Genomic DNA, 19,471 nt, shown 5'->3' with positions numbered 1-19,471 from the left:
CGATCTTTTTAAATGTGATGTACACCCCTGATACCACATTTTAAAGAAAATTTTAGTAGTTTGTAAACTAGTTAATTCTTACTAATTAAGAGACTTCTAAAGAGGATAGGGAAGCACTTATTGAATTCTGTTATTCTGAATTAGGGAAATTTCTGGCTTAGTAATGATTACTGATTTTAAGGAAATTTTAAGTATTTATGACTTACAGTAGTGTCCCCTTATTTCAAGATAGATGTGTTTTGTTACCTCCAGTTGATATCTGCGAGGGCATATAATGACTTATGTTTTCTTCTCTGTTAGCCATATATGTAAGATTGAGTTTAATTTATAGGTCAGGCATAGTAAGGAGTTAATACAAATTATTAATAATATGATTTAATCATTATGACAATATACTCCAATAAAAGTTATGTGAATGTTGTCTCTGTCTCAAAATATCTGTTTTGTCTAATATTTTTGGATCGTGGTTGACAGTGACACTGGAACTTAAAAGTGAAATCATGTCCCAAGATGGGACTTCTGTATATGCTCTAATATGTTATCTTTAAAATATGTGTACAGTGCATCTAATTTATGTTTAGATAGGATTTGAGAAGTTTTTACAAATATTTCATTAACACAGGGTAGTTAAGAGTAATTCTAAGGGCTGAACAAATAGTACAGGATTTTAAGCACTTGCCTTGCATGCAGCTGACTCTGATTCAACACCTAGCACTGCATATGTTCCCCTGGGGCCTCTAGGATTCCTGAGTACAGAGTTAGGAGTAATCCCTTGCCATAACTGGGTATTACTCCGAAACATGTATCACCATCCAAAAAATGGTGATACCATTTCACCGAAACTCTTCAGTGCCACCCTTGAGAATGTCATGTGATGACTGGAATGGGAAAGAATGGGAGTGAAGATAGATGGTCGGAACTACACCACGTCCACATTGCTGATGACATCATTCTAATAACACCAAATATTAGCCACGTGGCACAGATGCTGGCCGACTTCAACCGTGAGTGTGGAAAGGTTGGACTGCAGCTGAATCTCACGAAGACAATGTTTATGAGAAACGGACTTGTTCCTGATGTTCCATTGGCTCTCAACAGAACGAACATCTCCGAATGCAGCAGTTATGTGTACCTAGGTCGAGAACTCAACACGACGAATGACCTGGCACCTGAGTTGCACAGGAGGAAGAGAGCGGCTTGGAATGCCTTCAAGAGCATCCAAGAAATAGCTAAGAGGACGAAGAACCTCCGGCTTCGGGCACATCTCTTTGATTCCACAGTTCTTCTTGCATTAACATACGCCTCAGAGACCTAGGCCCTATGCAAACAGGATGAGAATACTATTTGGGTCTCCCAAAGAGGAATCCAAAGAGCTATGCTTGGAGTATCACGTTTCACTCAAATGAAAGAAAGAATCCGGAGTTCTGACTTCCGTCAATGATCGAGAATCAGGGACGAAGTCTCATTTGCCAAGGTGTCGAAAATCAGATGGGCTGGACACGTAATGAGATTTGGAGACGACCGCTGGACTAGAGCTGTTACTGACTGAATTCCACGGGACCACCCACCTACGTGGTGGTCAGACTTCTTTGTCAAGACCCTGAATGATCGGTTTGAGGCTCTTCGTGTTCCTGGAGTGAGCAGACGCCATTGGGCTATTCTAGCACGCGACAGGGACGAATGGAGATGTTACTGGCATCCGCTCAAACAAATCGATGAGTAACGGGATGTCAGGTGATCAAGTGATGGTCACTTAGCATTTATCTGTTTTATATCAAACAGCTGTAGAGCTTATAGGAATTAAAGTTCTGGGTTGTGTGATTAAAATACCATACTTTTCTGCTGGGAATTTCAGTGTGGAATTAAAATCTGTGTTTTAAAAAAGTAATTAAAAAAACACCTGGAACTTTCAAACTGTAGTCTCTGGTAACAGAACTTGACACAAGGACTGGTTTTCTTTCAGATCAGGACTCCAAAAAAAAAATAAGCTCATTCCCTAAAACTGACCATCAAATGGAAAATATCAATTATGTAGAGAAAAACTTTTTACCAATATTACTTCCTGCAAATTTAGGTCATATGACTTCAAAAAGGCTTTTTGTAAAGATACCCTGAATTCACTCTTGGTTTTACTTACAATCATGTGTCTAACAGTAATACTCAGCATATTGATTATGTTAACAGCAAGAGTTAAATCCCATCCAAACCCCTGCATAGAAACTGGGCTAGCTCCCCAACTAATCTCAAAAACAAACAAACAAGAAACAAAACATGAAGCTGCAGAATCTCCCTGATAGACTAGTCTGGGCCCAGAACTCTGGGGTCTTCTCAGAATAGGACAAGCAGTTTCCTTCCCATCCCAATGCTGGAAGGCCCAGCAGTCCTGCCCACACCTGACATTTTCCAGCATAGAAAGACCCACAACTGAACCTCATGAGGCTGCCAAGCTGTGTTCTCCTGGAGTGACACCTCCAAATTTTATACTACTGACAGCAAATTTACCAGTAGTAACATAGAAATTTGGTGGAAAAGTTGCATAGAAGACCACCAATCTTAGTGCAAACAAATGACAATAGCACAGGAAAATAACACAGAAAAAGATAATAATACAAAAGATTCAAGTGGCATCAATGAGCTCAGTATGTCTTCAGACAATATCTTTAGTAATACTATTCTCAGATACTATAGTTTTCACAAGTTGGCTTTTATTGACCCATTTTCTGATAATTCATAGTTGTAAAAGCAATCCAAAGTAAGCTGTTTTGTGCCTGCTATAGGCAAGCTTGGGAGTGGGTGGAATGCCAGTGTGTGCAACCAAAATAATGAGCGATAGAGCCAAGTGTGCTCACACAACAGCTGACATGTGCAACCTCAGAGAGCCAGCACACACACACAACCTCAGAGAGCCAGGACGAGTGTGTAACCTCGGAGAGTCAACACGAGTCTGCAGCCTCAGAGAACCAGCAGGAGTGTGCAGCCTCAGACCCAGTGTGAGTGTGCAGCCTCAGAGCACCAGCACGAATGTGCAGCCTCACACAGCCAGTGCAGGTGTGCCAACCTGACCACCCCAGCAACAGCCCCCAGTACAAAGTATATTATAAATGCAAAAAAAATTTGGGTTTTAGTGTGTTATATGAGCAATATCAAATAAACGTTTGTGCAGCTTAAGGGGACAGTCTTGTGGGGGCAAGGGTGTGAGAAACTGGGAACTTTGATGGGGGAAAGTCACACTAGTGTAATTGGTGTTGGAATATTGATTGACTGATTGCCTGAAACAATATCATTATGATCAACTTTGTAAATCACGGGATTTAAACAAAGTCTAGCCTCCCAAAAGAAACCAGAAACAGTTTTAGGTTAGTTAGGATATATTTAAAATGTCCTAAGTAGGGGCTGGAGCAATAGCAAAGTGGGTAGGACGTTTGCCTTGCAAGCGGCCAACCCAGGTTCAATTCCCAGTATCCCATCTGGTCCCCTGAGCACCGCCAGGATTAATTCCTGAGTGCAGAGCCAAGAGTAGCCCCTGTGCATCCCCAGGTGTGACCCAAAAAGCAAAAAAAAACAAAAACAAAATGTTTTAAATAGCCTCAAAATGTAGATACTTTAATTTTTAAATGCAAACTTAGTATAAACCATGTATTTATAAGAACGTATTTCTGGAGCTGGAAAGATAGTACAGCAGGTAGGTTAATTATATTGCATGCAGCTGACCCAGGTTTAATCCCTGGTACCTTATTAGGTCCTCTCAATCTGCCAATGAGTAGAGAGCCAGGAGCAAGCCCCGAAGCCCTGATCACTGCTCAGTGTGGCCCCAAAAGAAAAAAATATTTTTCTTTTCTTTCTTTCTCTTGTCTTTTATTTTTGGGCCACACCCAGCAGTGGTCAGGGGCTACTCCTGGCTCTGAGCTTTGGGATCTCTCCTGATGGGCTTGGAGGCTGCTGGGGATCAAGCCCAGCTTTACTGTGTGCAAGGTAAACTCCCTACTGACTATACTATTTCTCTGACCCCTCTTTTAGGCGTTATTGACCAAAAAAATGACAGTATGGAAGTTATAATTTATTTTGGTTCATTTTTTTGGGCCGCACCCAACAGTGCTCAGGGTTTACTGCATGTTGCTCAGGAACTGTATGGGGTATTGGGGATCGAACCTGGTTGGCTATGTACAAGGTAAGCACCCTACCTGCTGTACTATCTCTCGAGCCCAGAGCTTACAAAGAGAAACTGTTGCCACAGATTTGTGTTTAACTTGAGCTGCTGTGTGTGTGTGTGTGTGTGTGTGTGTGTGTAGTTTGTTTTTGGCTACATCCATCATTTCTCAAGGGCTGACTCTTGGTTTTGCACTCAGGAATCACTCCTGGCACTTCTCTGGGGGACCATACGGAGTGCCTGGGATCCAGCCCAGGTTGGCTCTGTGTAAGGCAAGTGCCCTCTCCATTATACTATCGCTCTGTTCCCTTAATAATTTGACTGTTGAATAATATAAAACTTATAGCACTGTTCTGTCCTCCCATTGTTCATCAATTTGCTCGAGTGAGCACCAGTAACGTCTCACAACAAACTGTGAGACTTGTTGTTACTGTTTTTAGCATATCGAATACATCATGGGGAGCTTGCCAGGCTTTGCTATGTGGGTGAGATACTCTTGGTAGCTTGCCGGTCTCTCCAAGAGGGGCGGAGGAATCAAACCCGGGTCGGCCACGTGCAAGGCAAATCTCCTAACTGCTGTGCTATCACTCCAGTCCATTTGCTCGAGCGGGCCCAGTAACATCTCCATTGGAGACTTTGTTGTTACTGTGTCTGGCATATCGAATACTCTCGGTAGCTTGCCGGGCTCTCCGAGAGGGGCGGAGGAATCGAACTCGGGTCGGCCATGTTGGCCGCTTGTAAGGCGAACGCCCTACCCGCTGTGCTATCGCTCCAGCCCTGTGCTCGCTTCGGCAGCACATATACTAAAACTCCAGTCCATAAAGCTTATGAAATGTTAAATATCGTTGGGTGCATTGAGCAACAGTAAAATTGCATCAAGTTGTTTGATTATTTAGAGAAACAATAAGGGAAGTGCCCTCTAGAACCTTCGCTTTTGAAGGGGAATACAGTTCTTTCAGAAAGTTAAATTACTGAAAAACATTCTTTTGCTAGTAAGAACTATTTGTAGATTTATGGAGTGTTAAAATTTCTGTAATCAGTGTGCTAGAGGAGTAATCACAGGGAGACAGTTCTGCAATGTGATTAGATGTATATAAATACATATGTGTATATATTTAAGTTTTTGCCATACCAGCAGTGCTCAGCTAGGCCTTACTCCTATCTGTGTTCACTCCTGGCTGTGGATCTGGGGATCAGAGGGGATGCTAGGGATTGAACCAGGGTTGGCTTCATGCAAGGCAAGCACCCTACCCACTGTATATGGCTCTGGCCCGATGAAATGTGATGAGAATTTTATGAGTGGTAGAGCTGGAGCAATACTACAGTGGGTAAGGCTTTTGCTTTGCTTGTATGTGGCTGACCTGGGTTTGATTCCTTGGCACCTCATATGGTCTCCTGAGCTGGACAGGAGTGATTGCTTGAGTGCAGGGCTAAGAGTAAGCCCTGAGCATGGATGAGTATGTGGTCCAAGAAAAAAAAAATTATGAGTGGAATCATGATTATTCATGGGTTTTGGTTTTCTTCTGGTGGGGGAGGAGGACAAAAATCAGTGAACAGAAGGATGGGAGGATGGTGTTTGGCTCAGAAGCAAAGGGAAATTCAAAACATGAGGAATTGGCTGGTGAACCTGTTGGAAGAAAGATTTGTTTCTGTTTCCTGAGGTAAGACTGTCCTTGTTACAGAGATAGATGTATGAGATTAGATAGTTGATCTATTACATTTTCTTCAATACTGTTTCCATCCTCTGACCACCTTCTGAACCTAAGGGAAAAATGTTCTCCTTCGATGTGAGCATTCTATTCTACTAGCTGTGTTCAGCAGTGATGATGAGGAAAATGTGTTGACAAAATAGTAAACAGATTGGAAAAAGTTAACCCTAATGCTTACATGTATGAGATTGTTTCCATGAGCTTGGTTAAAGTTAATGTCCCTATAAGAAAGCTCTGCTTGGGGACCAGAGAGGTAACTCAAGTGGTAGAGCACCTGCTGATCGTGTGCAAGTCTCCAAGTATGATGCCCATCACTGTGGACAACCCTTCCACCACCCCTCCCTCCCCCATAGAGCTCGTTAGGTGTGGCTCTTAGTTAAAAAAGATGTGAGACCACCACCCAGTGGGGGTGCAGCTGAGGCTGACTCAGAATTAAAGTTGAGTGACAGTGTGGTCAGCAGCAGTCTCCAGCCTAAGGCTGGAGGTATTGGATGCAGTGGTTCTAAAGAGTTTCAGTTTTGTGTCTCTGGGTACATAGAGATGCCCCCAGGAGCTGCTTTCTGAAGCTGTAGCTCAGAGCGAATATCCCAGAGTGAGCCTGGCCCATCAGGCCAGGTCTGGCAATGGCCACACCCAGCTGGCACAGGCAAATACAAAAAACTCATGGTGTCTACAAAGATTAGTTTGTCCGACAGTTGTTATGAGACCACAGTTCCTAGTACCTGTTTCAGCTAGCCAGACTCTGAGTCCACATCAGCTGCCCAAATCTACTGTGAACCCTCCGTCAGCCCAGTTTGTTAGACCTTCGAGCTGGTGTTATTGCAGCTATAGGGCACGAGTATTCAGAAATTCTAAGCCGTCATCCGGTAAAGGGGCTGGAGGGATAAGGTGTTTGCCTTGCATGTGGCCAACCCTGGTTTGATTCTGGGCACCACAAAAGGTTCCCCAGGAACCACTAAGACTGACTCCAGAGCACAGAGCCAGGAAAGAAATACTATACAGAAGAATAAAAAAACAGCTGAAACTGACCTCAAAGACAAGATAACTGACACCAATAGGAGAGAAGAAAAGAATTTTTTAAAATAAAGAATTTTAGCTATTTGTGGGGATTTATTTTTCCATATGAATTTCAGTAGTGTTTTGTCTATTTCTTTGAAACATGTCATGAGTATCCTTATAGGGACCACATTGAATCTTGAATCTGTACAATGCTTTAGGGAGTATTGTAATTTTTTTTTCTTTTTTGGGTCACACCCAGCGATGCTCATGGATTATTCCTGGCTCTGCACTCAGGAATTACTCCTGGCGGTGCTTGGGGGACCATATGGGATGCTGAGGATCGAACCTAGGTCAGCTGCGTGCAAGGCAAATGCCCTACCCACTACGCTATTGCTCTGGCCCCGAGTATTGCAATTTTGATGATGTTAATTCTTCCAATACATGAGCAGGGGATGCGTCTCCATTTCCTCATGTTGTCTTTTATTGCCTGAGGCAGTATTTGTAGTTTTCATGGAGAGTATCATGCTAAATGAAGTAAGTCAGAAGGAGGACAGACATAGAATGACTGCACTCATTTGTGGATATCAACCCAATGCAGTATGAGACTTAATACCCAAGGACAGTAGAAACACAGGTCAGGACGAATGGTCCAAGGTTGGAAGCCTGCATCAAGGGCTAGGGGAGAGGGCAGTTGGGATAGAGAAGGGACCATTATGACAATGATGGTTGGAAGGGATCGCTCTGGATGGGAGATGTGTGCTGAAAGTGGGGGTAAAGGACCAAACAGGATGGCCTCTCAGTATCTATGTTACAAACCATAGTTCCCCAAAGGAAGGAGGGAGGGAGAAAGAGAGAGGGAGAGGAGAGAGAGAGGAAGAGGAGAGAGAGAGGGAAGGGGAGGGGAGAGTGGGGAGAGGGGGAGAGAGGGAGCGGGGGGGGGGGGAGAGAGAGAGAGAGACAGAGAGAGAGAGAGAGAACGCAAAAGCGCCTGCCACAGAGGCAGACCGGTGGGGGTTGGGGGGATATTGGTGCCAGGAAATGTACACTGGTGGAGGGATGATGGATGTTGAAACATTGTATGACTGAAACTCCATCAAGAAAGCCTTGTATCTCATGGTGATTCATTAAAAAAAAGAAAGAAAAATAATATTTCAGTTAAACAACATGGTAAATTCTAAAGATCTGCTGTAAAGCACAATGCCTAAAGATTATAACATGTACTTAGAATATATAGAGTAGCTCTCATATTAAGAATTCTTACCACAGGGGAAAAAATAAGGAAGGAAGGGAGGGAGGGAGGGACGAAGAAAAAAAAAGCAAACAATATCATTTGCGATCATTCTCGACTCAGTTGTTACTGAGGATAAAAAGAGCTGTCTGAAGTAATAAAAAACTGTCACTGTCCTGCCCTTCCTTGTTCATCGATTTGCTCGAGCGGGCCCAGTAACGTCTCCATTGGAGACTTTGTTGTTACTGTGTCTGGCATATCGAATACGTCATGGGGAGCTTGCCAGGCTCTGCCGTGCGGGCGAGATACTCTCGGTAGCTTGCCGGGCTCTCCGAGAGGGGCGGAGGAATCGAACTCGGGTCGGCCATGTTGGCTGCGTGCAAGGCGAATGCCCTACCGCTGTGCTATTGCTCCAAAGAATTTTTATAGTATTATGTTAAGTGGAACAAATTACATATAATAAGAATACTAGGAGAGTAACTATCTCATGGTGATTCAATAAAATTTAAAAAAAAAAGAATACTAGGAGAAAGGAGAGACAGAAAAAGGAAGAATAGTTTCTGGAAGAAATATCAGTTGAGAACTTCCTCCTATCAAAACAGACATGTGCGCTGAGCAGGAAACTTCTCCCACAACTAAATAGATGCTGGAGAAAAAAAACCAAAAAAAAAAAAAAACCTTTTGGGAGAGGACTTTGGGCCACACCTGGTAGTACCTGAAGTCTTAACTTTTGGCTTTGCACTCAGGGATCACCCCATACACTGCTCATGAGGCCCCATGGAATATCCTGGGCGCCAACAAGCCACTTGGCCCCTGGTTGAGAAGCACAGGCTTAGACCATGACAAAGATAGTCTCCATTTATCCATCATTTCCTACCATCAAAGGAATTTTTATTTATCCATCAAAGTCCTACTTTTTTCAACTTAACCTCTTTTCTCTCCCATTTTCAAATATTATTTTGAAGTAAGCCATAGACTATTTTATTTAGGCTGTAATTATTCTATTATGTATCTCCGAGTTAAGAAGTATAAGATGCAGCAGTCATACTTTTTTAGCATTTACTTATTTACTTGAAGGGTATTTTTTTTTTTTTACTTTTTGAATTGAATCACTGTAAAAAGATATACCCTTACAAGGCTGTCATGATTAGATTTCAGTTATACAGTATTCCAACATCCATCCCTCCACCAGTGTACATTTCCTAGCACCAGAGTCCCCAGGTTCCCTCCCTTCACCCCCACCGCCACCCCCTTGCCTGCCTCTATGGCAGTATCTCTCTCTCTCTCTCTCTCTCTCTCTCTCTCTTTCTCTCGGGCATTGTGGTTTGCATTATTGATAACTGAAAGATAATCAAGAATATCCCTTTACCTACTTTTAACATTCAGATCTTATCCAGTGTGATCATTCTCTGTTATTATTGTCATACTGGTCTCTTCTCTGTCTTATCTACCCTCAGCTCCACACACACTTGTGGTTAGTTCCAACCATTGACCAGTTCTCCGAGCCCCTGTTTTTCCTGGCAATGGGTATTAGTCTTCTACTGTATATTATTTTTATATACCACAAATAAATGCAGTCATTTTATATCTGTCCCTCTCCCTTTAATTCATTTCATTCAGCATGATACTGTCCATGTCCATTCATTTATAGGCAAATTTCATGACTTTATTTTACCTGACAGCTGCATAGTATTCCATTGTGTAGATATGTCATAGTGTTTTTTATCCGTTCAACTGTTCTTGGGCACTCAGGTTGTTTCCAGATTTTTAGCTATAGGTGAATAAATTCTGCAGTGAACATAGGAGTGCACGTGGAGTTTTTTTTTTTTTGAACCCAGGGCATATTCCCAGGAGTGGTATTGCCGGGTCAAATGGGAGTTCAATTTCTATCTATCAGCTGGGATAGAGCAAGGATCACTAAGTCAATGATGGTTGGAGGGATCACTTGGGATGGGAGATGTGTGCTGAAAGTCGATAAAGGACCAAACATGATGGTCCCTTAGTATCTGTATTGCAAATCATAATACCCATAAGTAGAGAGAAAGTAAGAGGGAAATTATCTGCCATAGAGTCAGGGGGAGGGGTGGGATGGGTCAGGGAGGCATACTGGGGACATTGGTGGTGGAAAATGTACTCTGGTGTAGGGATGGGTGTTCAATAATTGTATGACTGAAGCTCAAACATGAAAGCTCTGTAACTAGCTCATGGTGATTCAATAAAAATAATAAAAAGAAACACCTTTCTGAAAAATTACAATGGAACTAATTTGGGTTTTGTTTTTCTGTTTAATATTTAGGCTACCAACATGACGGCTGAAGAAACAGTGAATGTAAAAGAGGTTGAAATCATTAAACTAATTTTAGACTTCTTGAATTCAAAGAAGCTTCACATTAGTATGTTGGCTCTTGAGAAGGAGAGTGGAGTTATCAATGGCCTATTTTCAGATGATATGCTTTTCCTGAGGTATGATTTCATTTAGTCTTGCAATGCTAACACTTAGAGAAAAATGTTGGTGTTAATAAAGTGGTATGTAAAATAGAGATATAACTTTTTAATTAATGAGAAAGCTATGTAACATAACTTTAAAATGTGTTTTTATATAGTGTTTTCTTTAGTAAGATTTAGAAGTTCATGGGCAAGGAAGATAATGCAGGGGTAAATGTGCTTGCCTTATATACAGCTCACCTGGTTAAAATTCCAGAACTACATGTGGTCCTCTGAACACCGCCTGAAGTGATCCCTGAGCACAGAGCCAGGAGTAAGCCCTGAGTACATACGGCCCCCAACAGGCAAACAAAGCATGCAAAATTAAGAGTCAAGGGCTGGGATTGTAGCTCTCTAGTATGCACGTGGAGATTTAGTTTTGATTCCCAACAGTACTAAAAGAAAAGAAAACAAGAGAAGCCTCTTGGGCCAGAAATGTGGCTCAGTAATGTACAGATGCCATGAATATGGGACCAGAGCCATTGACAGTGAGTATATTCTTTCCTTGCACGTAGCTGACTCGGGTTCAGTCCCCAGCACTACATCTGGTCTTTGAGCATTGTCAGGAGTAAGCCAGGCATGTCTGAAGCCCTGAGTTTGCTCTCTGGTCCCAACAAAACAAAACAAAACAAAATAGAGACTTTCCCCAAAGTGAGACTCACAACTATATTGTGGTTGTAATTTTGTAAGAGATATTTGAGAAATAAGACTGGAAAAAAAGAGTTCAGAAAGATAAAAGAAAATGTATTTGAAATATCAGTTTTTGCTTCTAGAAATAAAACACCGGTTGTAGAAACACTCATTAGAGAAATATATAAAAAGCAAGAAAAGTCAACTTTACCACCCAGATTCTTAGTGAGCATCTTCTGATTTTTTGTGTGTGTGTGGGGGGGAGGCACAGAGAGAGTGTTTGATTTTAGGCCACACCTGGTGGTGCTCAGGGCTTACTTCTTGCTTAGCTCTCAGGGATCACTTCTGGCCAGTTTGGGGGACCATAAGGGATTTCACTGATGCCAGCGACCCGGTCTGGTTCGTGCCCTATTTGCTGTACTATTGTTCCAGTCCCCTAAAATCTTAGATTTTTTTAAATTCAATTAAAAAATTAAAAAAAAATTGTCACTGGGGCTGGAGCAATAGCACAGCGGATAGGGCGTTTGCCTTGCATGCGGCCAACCCAGGTTCGATTCCCAGCATCCCATATGGTCCCCTGAGCACCGCCGGGGGTAATTCCTGAGCGCAGAGCCAGGAGGAACCCCTGTGCATTGCTGGGTGTGACCCAAAAAGCAAAAAAAAAAAATGGTCACTGTCACTGTCCTCCCATTATTCATCCATTTGCTCAAGCGGGCCCAGTAACATTGTGAGACTTGCTACTGTGTTTGGCATATTGAATACATCACGGGTAGCTTGCCAGGCTTTGCTGTGCAGGCAGATAGTCTCTGTAGCTTGCCAGGCTCTCTGAGAGGGGCGGAGGACTTGAACTCGGGTCGGCCGTGTCGGCCACGTGCAAGGCAAATGCCCTACCTGCTGTGCTATCGCTCCAGCCAATTTTTTAAAATAATGTAGGAGTACTGCTATTTGTTTGTTGATTAAGCTGTTTGAGTTAGCTATGAACTCCACTAAATTTTATTTTTAAAGTTTTATTTAGAAAAATGTAAAGGAGAGTCAGAGAAAAAGTAGTACACATTATAGGTTGTGATACAGGTAGCAGAGAATGTTCTTACGTTGAAAAAAAAAGCTATGTACCAGTAATGTTGCATTTATAATTTAGTATTTTATTCATTAATTTCATAAGGATTATAATTACAGGTTTTTATTTCACTTTTAAAAATTTACTTACTCTTAACGTTCTCCTGGTTATAGATAAATTTTTTGTTCGCTTTTGGGCCATACCTGGATGTACTCAGGGGTTACTTCTGGCTCTGCTCAGAGATCACACCTGGCAGTGCTTGGTGGAATTTACGGAATGCCTGGGATTGAACTCAGGTTGGCTACATGCAAGGCAAATGCTCTACTCGCTGTACTATTGCTGTGGCCTCTCGACAGTTAAATTGTTACCAGTTCTTAAATAAATTCTCTGCTCAGCATGTTTTATACATAAGCCTTTTTTACTTCTTGGAGTATTCTCTAGAATGAGAAACTTGGAGGTAGAGTTACAGGGTAAAATGGAATTTGCAAGTTTGAAAAAAAAGTATTTGTCAGTATGGAAAGCTAAATATATCCTAATTTGAATTGGACAGAAGAAGAAAAATCCAAAATTTCAGGCAGAAATATATTCAGTGCCTATGTGGTAGATACCAAGGATCCTTGACAAGGCGTAGATTCTTGTGTATATAGCTTTTTTGTGACTTGGAAAGCCTAACTTCACGAATCTTCCTAATTTGTGAAAAAGGAGTTTAAAATTTTTTTTATTATATTAGTGGTGTTCATTTAAGCCCATTGTACTTTCCTGTGTGTTATGAGTATTGTCCAGCCAGCCCCCAGAGAGCTTAGACCACAAGGTAGTCATGATATGCTGGAATGGTATGTTTTTTTTTGTTTGTTTTGCTTTTCTATTATTACCCCTGGAATTTAGCAGTGGCTCTCAAATACCTCCTCCAAGAACCTGTGAAGGTGTGTGATATTTTATGGGGTGAGGTGAAATAAAAGCATTATGAAATAGTAACGTAAAGTTAGTCATCATAAAAGGCTGGACTTTGATATTTTCCCTATTCTGTCATTTCAAATGTTATAATGTTCCCTTGTAAAATAATTTATGTATTATGATGCTTTTATTATTATTCCTTCTTTATAGAATCAAAACTTGGTAATTCTATGATGATCCTTCTATCCATTCCTTTATAAATATTACGATTCTAAGAAAATAGTGAAATTACTATTATAAAAGATAACAAAAATCAGAATGTCTTGTAACTTAGAAATTCCCATGGATTTAACCTACACTAATGTAGGATAAAGGCCTGAGCTTAGTCCTGGTATAGGAAAGATAGTACACTGGGTCCAGTGCTTGCCTTGCATGTGACTGCCCTGGGTTCCATCCTTGTATCACATATATTCCCTTGAGCACCACCAGGAATGAACCCTGAACACAGAGCCAGGAGTATCCTTCTTCCCTGCGGGGTGTGGCCAAAATAAAAAGCCAAAACAATACAAGAACAAAACAGCTTATCTGTTCCTTGCATTTTTAATTTTGGGGCATAAACTTCAGTGTCAGATGTGTCAAGGATGTAGAATTCACAATGTATTTATTGTTTTTGGACCACACCCTGTTATGCTCAGGGCTTTCTCCTGTTCTGAGCTCAGGAATGACTACTGACTAGCTTGGGGGACAATATGGGGTGCTGGGGATAGAACCTGGGTGTGCTACATGCAAGGCAAGTGCGCTATCTCCTGTTTTATCTCTCTGGCTCCAGAATTTACAATCTAGAGCAAGATCTCTCAGCCTAGACTTTATTAACGTGGTGGGCCAGATCATTGTGTGTGGATGCATTGTGGGAACTTTAGTAGTTAGCTTTTCTGATCTATACTGAGTGGATGCTAGGGCCACCTCCAGTTATAACAACCAAAACAACCAAAACAACCGACATTGTTAAATATGCCCGAGTTGAGTAGCGCTGATATTGAAGCTGGAGCACATTTGTACTATTCCTACTTAGTACAGAGTGGCTATAAAACTGTAAGATTAAGAGGGAAGTTAAGGAGCTTTTTTACATAGTCAAATATTTTTGCCTAGGTGAAACATTATAGATCTTGCTCTACTATATATGTTAATATATAGTATATTATATATATATATATAATTAGTTGTAGATTTATAAATCCTCAAATAGTATATGTTATTGCACATTTGTTGAGGAAAATTTGCCCTGTTATAGTGGTTGGAATTTCAGTCTCATCTGCTTGGTGAACTTTTAATGCTTTCTAGTCATCTGGAGCAAGATCTCTCAGCCTAGACTTTATTAACGTGGTGGTTATCAAGGCGTATATTCAGCCCTTTGAGGTACCTTGCACATTTGCTGCTATTAATTGGTGTAACTCCAATCTGATGACAAGTATGGGTTTTCTTTTATTTAGGCAACTAATACTTGATGGTCAGTGGGATGAAGTTCTTCAGTTCATTCAGCCTCTAGAATGTATGGAAAAATTTGACAAAAAAAGGTAAGATTTGCATAATCTAAAGTTGAAGTATTTCTCATTGGTAGAAGCTTAGCAAAACAATGAATAAAAAATTAGATAGATTTCCTCGCCAAAAAAAAAATCATAAACTTACTCTCATCAGACGGGAGCACTTCTAAAGGTGGTTGCATGAAGTTGAAAATGTTGTATGCAGATCAGCTTAGTCATCAACGATGTCTACACTAAAAATCACAAGGGGGCTCAGGATGTATCTCAAGGGGTGGCACACATATCTTGCATGTGTGAGGCCCTAGGTTAGGTCCCTGGCACTGCTCACATCCTGGGTGGACCCCCTTACTCCATCATAATCCCTAGTACCACTGCCAGTACCACCACCACAAAATATCATAAAAGTGTATTGTTTGGAGTGTTGTTTCTTCATATTGTTTTGAAGAGACATAGGAACATATATTTTTTTGAATTTTATTTCATATTTTTGACAAATATCTCACAATGTTACTGGGCCCGCTCGAGCAAATCGATAAGCAATGGGAAGACAGTGACAGTGACAGTGACAGATATTTAGGAGTGATATTGATGGGCTATATTTCTGTTTTTTTGTGTGGTTTTCAGGGGCATACCAGGCAGTTCCTGGCTTCCTTATCAAGGCGTATATTCAGCCCTTTGAGTTACCTTGCACATTTGCTGTTAATTTTCAGATTTTTAAGGAACTCCATATAGTTTTCCATATTGATTTGACCAATTTAGATTTCTATTAACACTTTGCTAGGAAAAACCCAATATTCCTTCTCCAGCTCTTTGGCTTGAATTGTATTGGACTGGTAAAAAAGGAAAATAAAAACTTATGATGACAGTATATGAGTGGCCTTTTCTCAGCACCCTGTCAGTACGTATTTTCATCCTTTTCGATAATAGGCCATTTCCTCAGGTCTGAGGTGCTTCTTTATTGTGGTTTATTTTTTTCTTTACTTTTTTTCTTCCCCCATTTTTATTGAGTTGCCATGATTTACAACACTGTTCACGATAGTTTCACGCATACATTGCTCTAGTATCAAACCCACCCCTGAGTTGCCATGATTTACAACACTGTTCACGATAGTTTCACGCATACATTGCTCTAGTATCAAACCCACCCCTGGAGTGCCTGTTTTTACCCACCAATGTCCCAAGGGCTTCTCCCAGCCACTCTTTTCCCTGCCAGGTAAGCTCAGTTCTGTAGTTTAGATGTGGCATCAGCGTGAGAACTTAGTACTACACCCTCCATGTCCCCAAAGTACCCACAACACTCCCCACTGCCTCAATGTCTCTTTTTGTCTTGTTCTTCCCTTCACTCCCCCAACTTTAGTTTATTGATTTTGTATTCCAGTGCCTAGGTTGCTTGTTTGGTTTTGACTTGCATGTCCTTAATAATAAGTGAAATTGGGCACTTTTCCATGCAACTGTTAGCAATCTGTGTGTCTTTTAATTTACTTATTAATTTACTTTTTAGCCTCCCATGCACTGCTCAGGGGATCTTGGGACCCTCTCTTGGAAGTAGGTGTATAGTTGGGCTGGGTAGGATCAGAGCTCCGAGTTCCTGGGGGCCACCAGGATATACCCAGTGGTGTTTGGAATTATTCTTCCTTCCTTACCTTACTAAACCTGGTGGTATGTGGTGCCAAAACATACCAGGCCTACATCCCTGATCTCTAACTCTCTCTCTATATGCCATTGGAGAATAATCTGTTCATATCTTCCCTTTAAAAGTATATATAGTTATTTGGGGCTAGAGGGTCCCATACAGCATATAATCATAAAGCAGGCAAGGCACTTGCCTTGCAAACAGGCAATTCTGGTTATCCTGACACTGCATATGGCTGCTGGAGCACCACTGGCATGGTCCCTGAACCCAGAGCCAGGAGTCAACCTGGAGCACGTTGCGTGTCACCCAAAAAACCAAAACCAAAACAAACTAAAATAAATAAAAATAGAGTTTGTTGTTTTCTTGAACTTGAGTTGTATGAGGGCTGGAGCCATAGCACAGTGGTAGGGCATTTGCCTTGCGGACAGCCAGCCCGGCCGAGTCGGGTTCGATTCCTCCACCCCTCTCAGAGAGCCTAGCAAGCTACTAAGAGTATCTCTCCCGCATGGCAAAGCCTGGCAAGCTACCCGTGACGTATTCCAAATGCCAAACACAGTAACAAGTCTCAAAAAAATGGAGATGTTACTGGGCCTACTCGAGCAAATCGATGAACAACGGGAGGACAGTGTGGTTTTGTTTGAGTTGTATGAATTTATATATATGGCACGGTCACGGTCCTCCCGTTGTTCATTGATTTGCTCAAGCGGGCCCAGTAACGTCTCCATCGTGAGACTTGCTACTGTGTTTGGCATATTGAATACACCACGGGTAGCTTGCCAGGCTCTGCCATGCGGGCGAGATACTCTCTGTAGCTTGCCGGACTCTCCAAGAGGGGCGGAGGAATTGAACTCGGGTGGGTCATGTTGGCTGCGTGCAAGGCAAACGCCCTACTGCTGTGCTATCGCTCCAGCCCTTATATATATGCGTGTGCATAAATTGTCGTATGAATAGTAATCCCTTGACTGATAATATAATCTAAAGTATCTTTTCTCAGTAAGTTGCATTTTTGTTTTTGAGGTGGTTTATTTCCCTATTCAAAGCTTTTTAGTTTGATGTTTATTTATTTGACGTCCATTTATTTTTGCTTTTGTTTTTCTTTGCCGAGTCCCCAAAGAGATCTCTGTAGATGATGTAGGTGAGTGAATCAGCTTAATTTTATTTCATGTATTGACTCTCTTTATGGAGGCAGACATGCTGCTATTTTGAACATATCTTTTCTACTACAGCAGTAGTTTAAAGGATGATTGAAGCTTCATCACTCATTTCTTTTTCAAAGTGCTTAAGGCATTAGTTTTTTTTTAATGTAGGAGCACTACTGCTTATTCAGCCACTGATTAAGCTGATTGAAGCAGATATGAACTCCACATTACTTATTTTTGTTTAAATTAAAAAAAATTTTTAAATTTTATTTTCATAAAGTTGTTCACAATAATTGTTTACATTTGGGACTGGAGTGATTGTATACAGCAGGTGGGGCATTTGCCTTGCATGCCACCGACCCGGGTTCCATCCCCAGCATCCCACATGGTCTCCTGAGTCTGTCAGGAGTGATTCCTGAGTGCAAAGCCAGGAGTAACCTCTATGCATATCTGGGTGTGACCCAAAAAGCAAAAAAAAATAGTTTATACTCAGTATTTCAACACCAGTCCCACCACCATTGCACCTTCCCACCACCACCCCAGCCTGCCCCTTAAGCAGAAGCTAAATAATTTATTTTGTATGCTTGCCATGAATAGTATGAGGTGTCACATGGCCGTGAAAGTGGCCATGCACTCCTGGAATTCTAAAATTCTTAAATATTTGAGTCTGGAGGCATCTCTGTGGTGTGCTGATCTCTTCCGAGGTTCATATGTGAGTCTCTGAATCATGGCCATTAAAGCGCTTAAATGGTGCCCAGAGGCAGTTCTTGGGCATGACTGCCAGGGAACCGGAAGGGCAGGAAGATAGGGGGAGTCACCCGTCCTCGACTTTGTCTAGTCTGGAGTTTTCAGTCACTGGTCCCGCATATCTGGGGTTTTCAGCAGATTCATTCTCATGTGTGGGGGGTTCAGGATGAGCCTGTGTAGGTCAGTGGTGAAACTTGGCATTGATTGGGTTCTGGAGGTTTGCGGCTTCTGGGTTAATCTGGGGCAGGTGGAAGGACATACCTGCCCCCCCTCTGAGGTGCCCTGGTGAAATCAACCTGGTGCAGGGTGGGGAGACATCTCAGCGGCCTCTGCTGCCCTCCTCTGAGATTCACTTGTGAGTTTCTGAATCATGATGATTAATGTACTTAAATGGCCTGCTTTTGATCTCTTTCAAGACACATTTATGGGTCTCTGAAGTAAGGTCAAAACATGAGCTTGTATAGCTGAGCCGGAGGTGGATCGTAGGTGTGACTGCTACATAATTAACTTTTGGCCATTTAATTTCTCTGGAAACTTGGTTCCCAGTTGTTGAGGTCCGGCCAGCAGCACCATGGTGATTTTGGGGTATCGGGAAGCCTGGAAGGCACCAGCAGGCCGCTGATGCACTTGCCCTGCAGGTACAGGTTGATCTGCTGGGTGGCACTGTACTCCCTTTCTTGACTCTTAGATAGGTACATTATTGCTTACATTATCCTCCCCTACCTCCCTTTTCCCAAATCTTGTTAAAGCCATACCCAATTGTGCTCAGGTGCTGCTCTTAACTTTGTTCTCTGGGGTTCTTTCCAGTAGGACCTGGGGCATCATGGAATATGAGGGGTCAAACCTGGGGCAGAATGCAAAGTGTACTTTGTATGTATTCACCATCAAGCTGTCTTTCCAGCCTATTATTCTATTACTTTTAAAAAATCTATTCATGGGCTTAGGGAGATGGTACAAGTGTGTAAGACACTTGCTTTTCCTGTGACCTCTGCCTGTTTGATCTGTGAAACTGCATGTACACTGAGCATTGTCAGAGCCTACAGAGCCAGGAGTAGCCTCTGAGCACCTTTGGGTATGGCCCCAAATGCTGCCTCCCAAAATACTATTTACTACTTTTACCTTCCAGTTGTGTTGCTATGTTTTTCTCCTAACTGAAAAGAAGTAGGGGTGGAGTGATAGTACAGCAGGTAAAGCACTTGCCTTGCATGCAGCCTACCCAGGTTCAATTCCCAGGATCCTATTTGGTCCCTCGAGCACTACCAG

General features: G+C 42.0%; 1 protein-coding gene across 2 annotated transcripts in view; it reads left to right on the top strand.

Moving 5' to 3' along the window:
• The first annotated feature begins 10,379 nt into the window (after positions 1-10,379).
• Positions 10,380-19,471, top strand: part of WDR47 (WD repeat domain 47) — a 47,646-nt gene continuing 38,554 nt past the window's right edge. For both annotated transcript variants that reach the window (XM_056139089.1, XM_056139088.1), the window contains exons 1-2: positions 10,380-10,546; positions 14,639-14,722. In XM_056139089.1, coding sequence (XP_055995064.1) covers positions 10,389-10,546; positions 14,639-14,722 — 242 coding nt within the window. In that variant the 5' untranslated portion in view covers positions 10,380-10,388. The remainder of the gene's footprint in view (positions 10,547-14,638; positions 14,723-19,471) is intronic.

Source organism: Sorex fumeus, unplaced genomic scaffold, assembly GCF_029834395.1.
Source record: "Sorex fumeus unplaced genomic scaffold, SorFum_2.1 ptg000131l, whole genome shotgun sequence".
Taxonomy (NCBI): Eukaryota; Metazoa; Chordata; class Mammalia; order Eulipotyphla; family Soricidae; genus Sorex; species Sorex fumeus.
The sequence above is the reverse complement of the archived record's forward strand: the minus strand, read 5'-3'. Positions and strand labels throughout refer to the sequence as shown.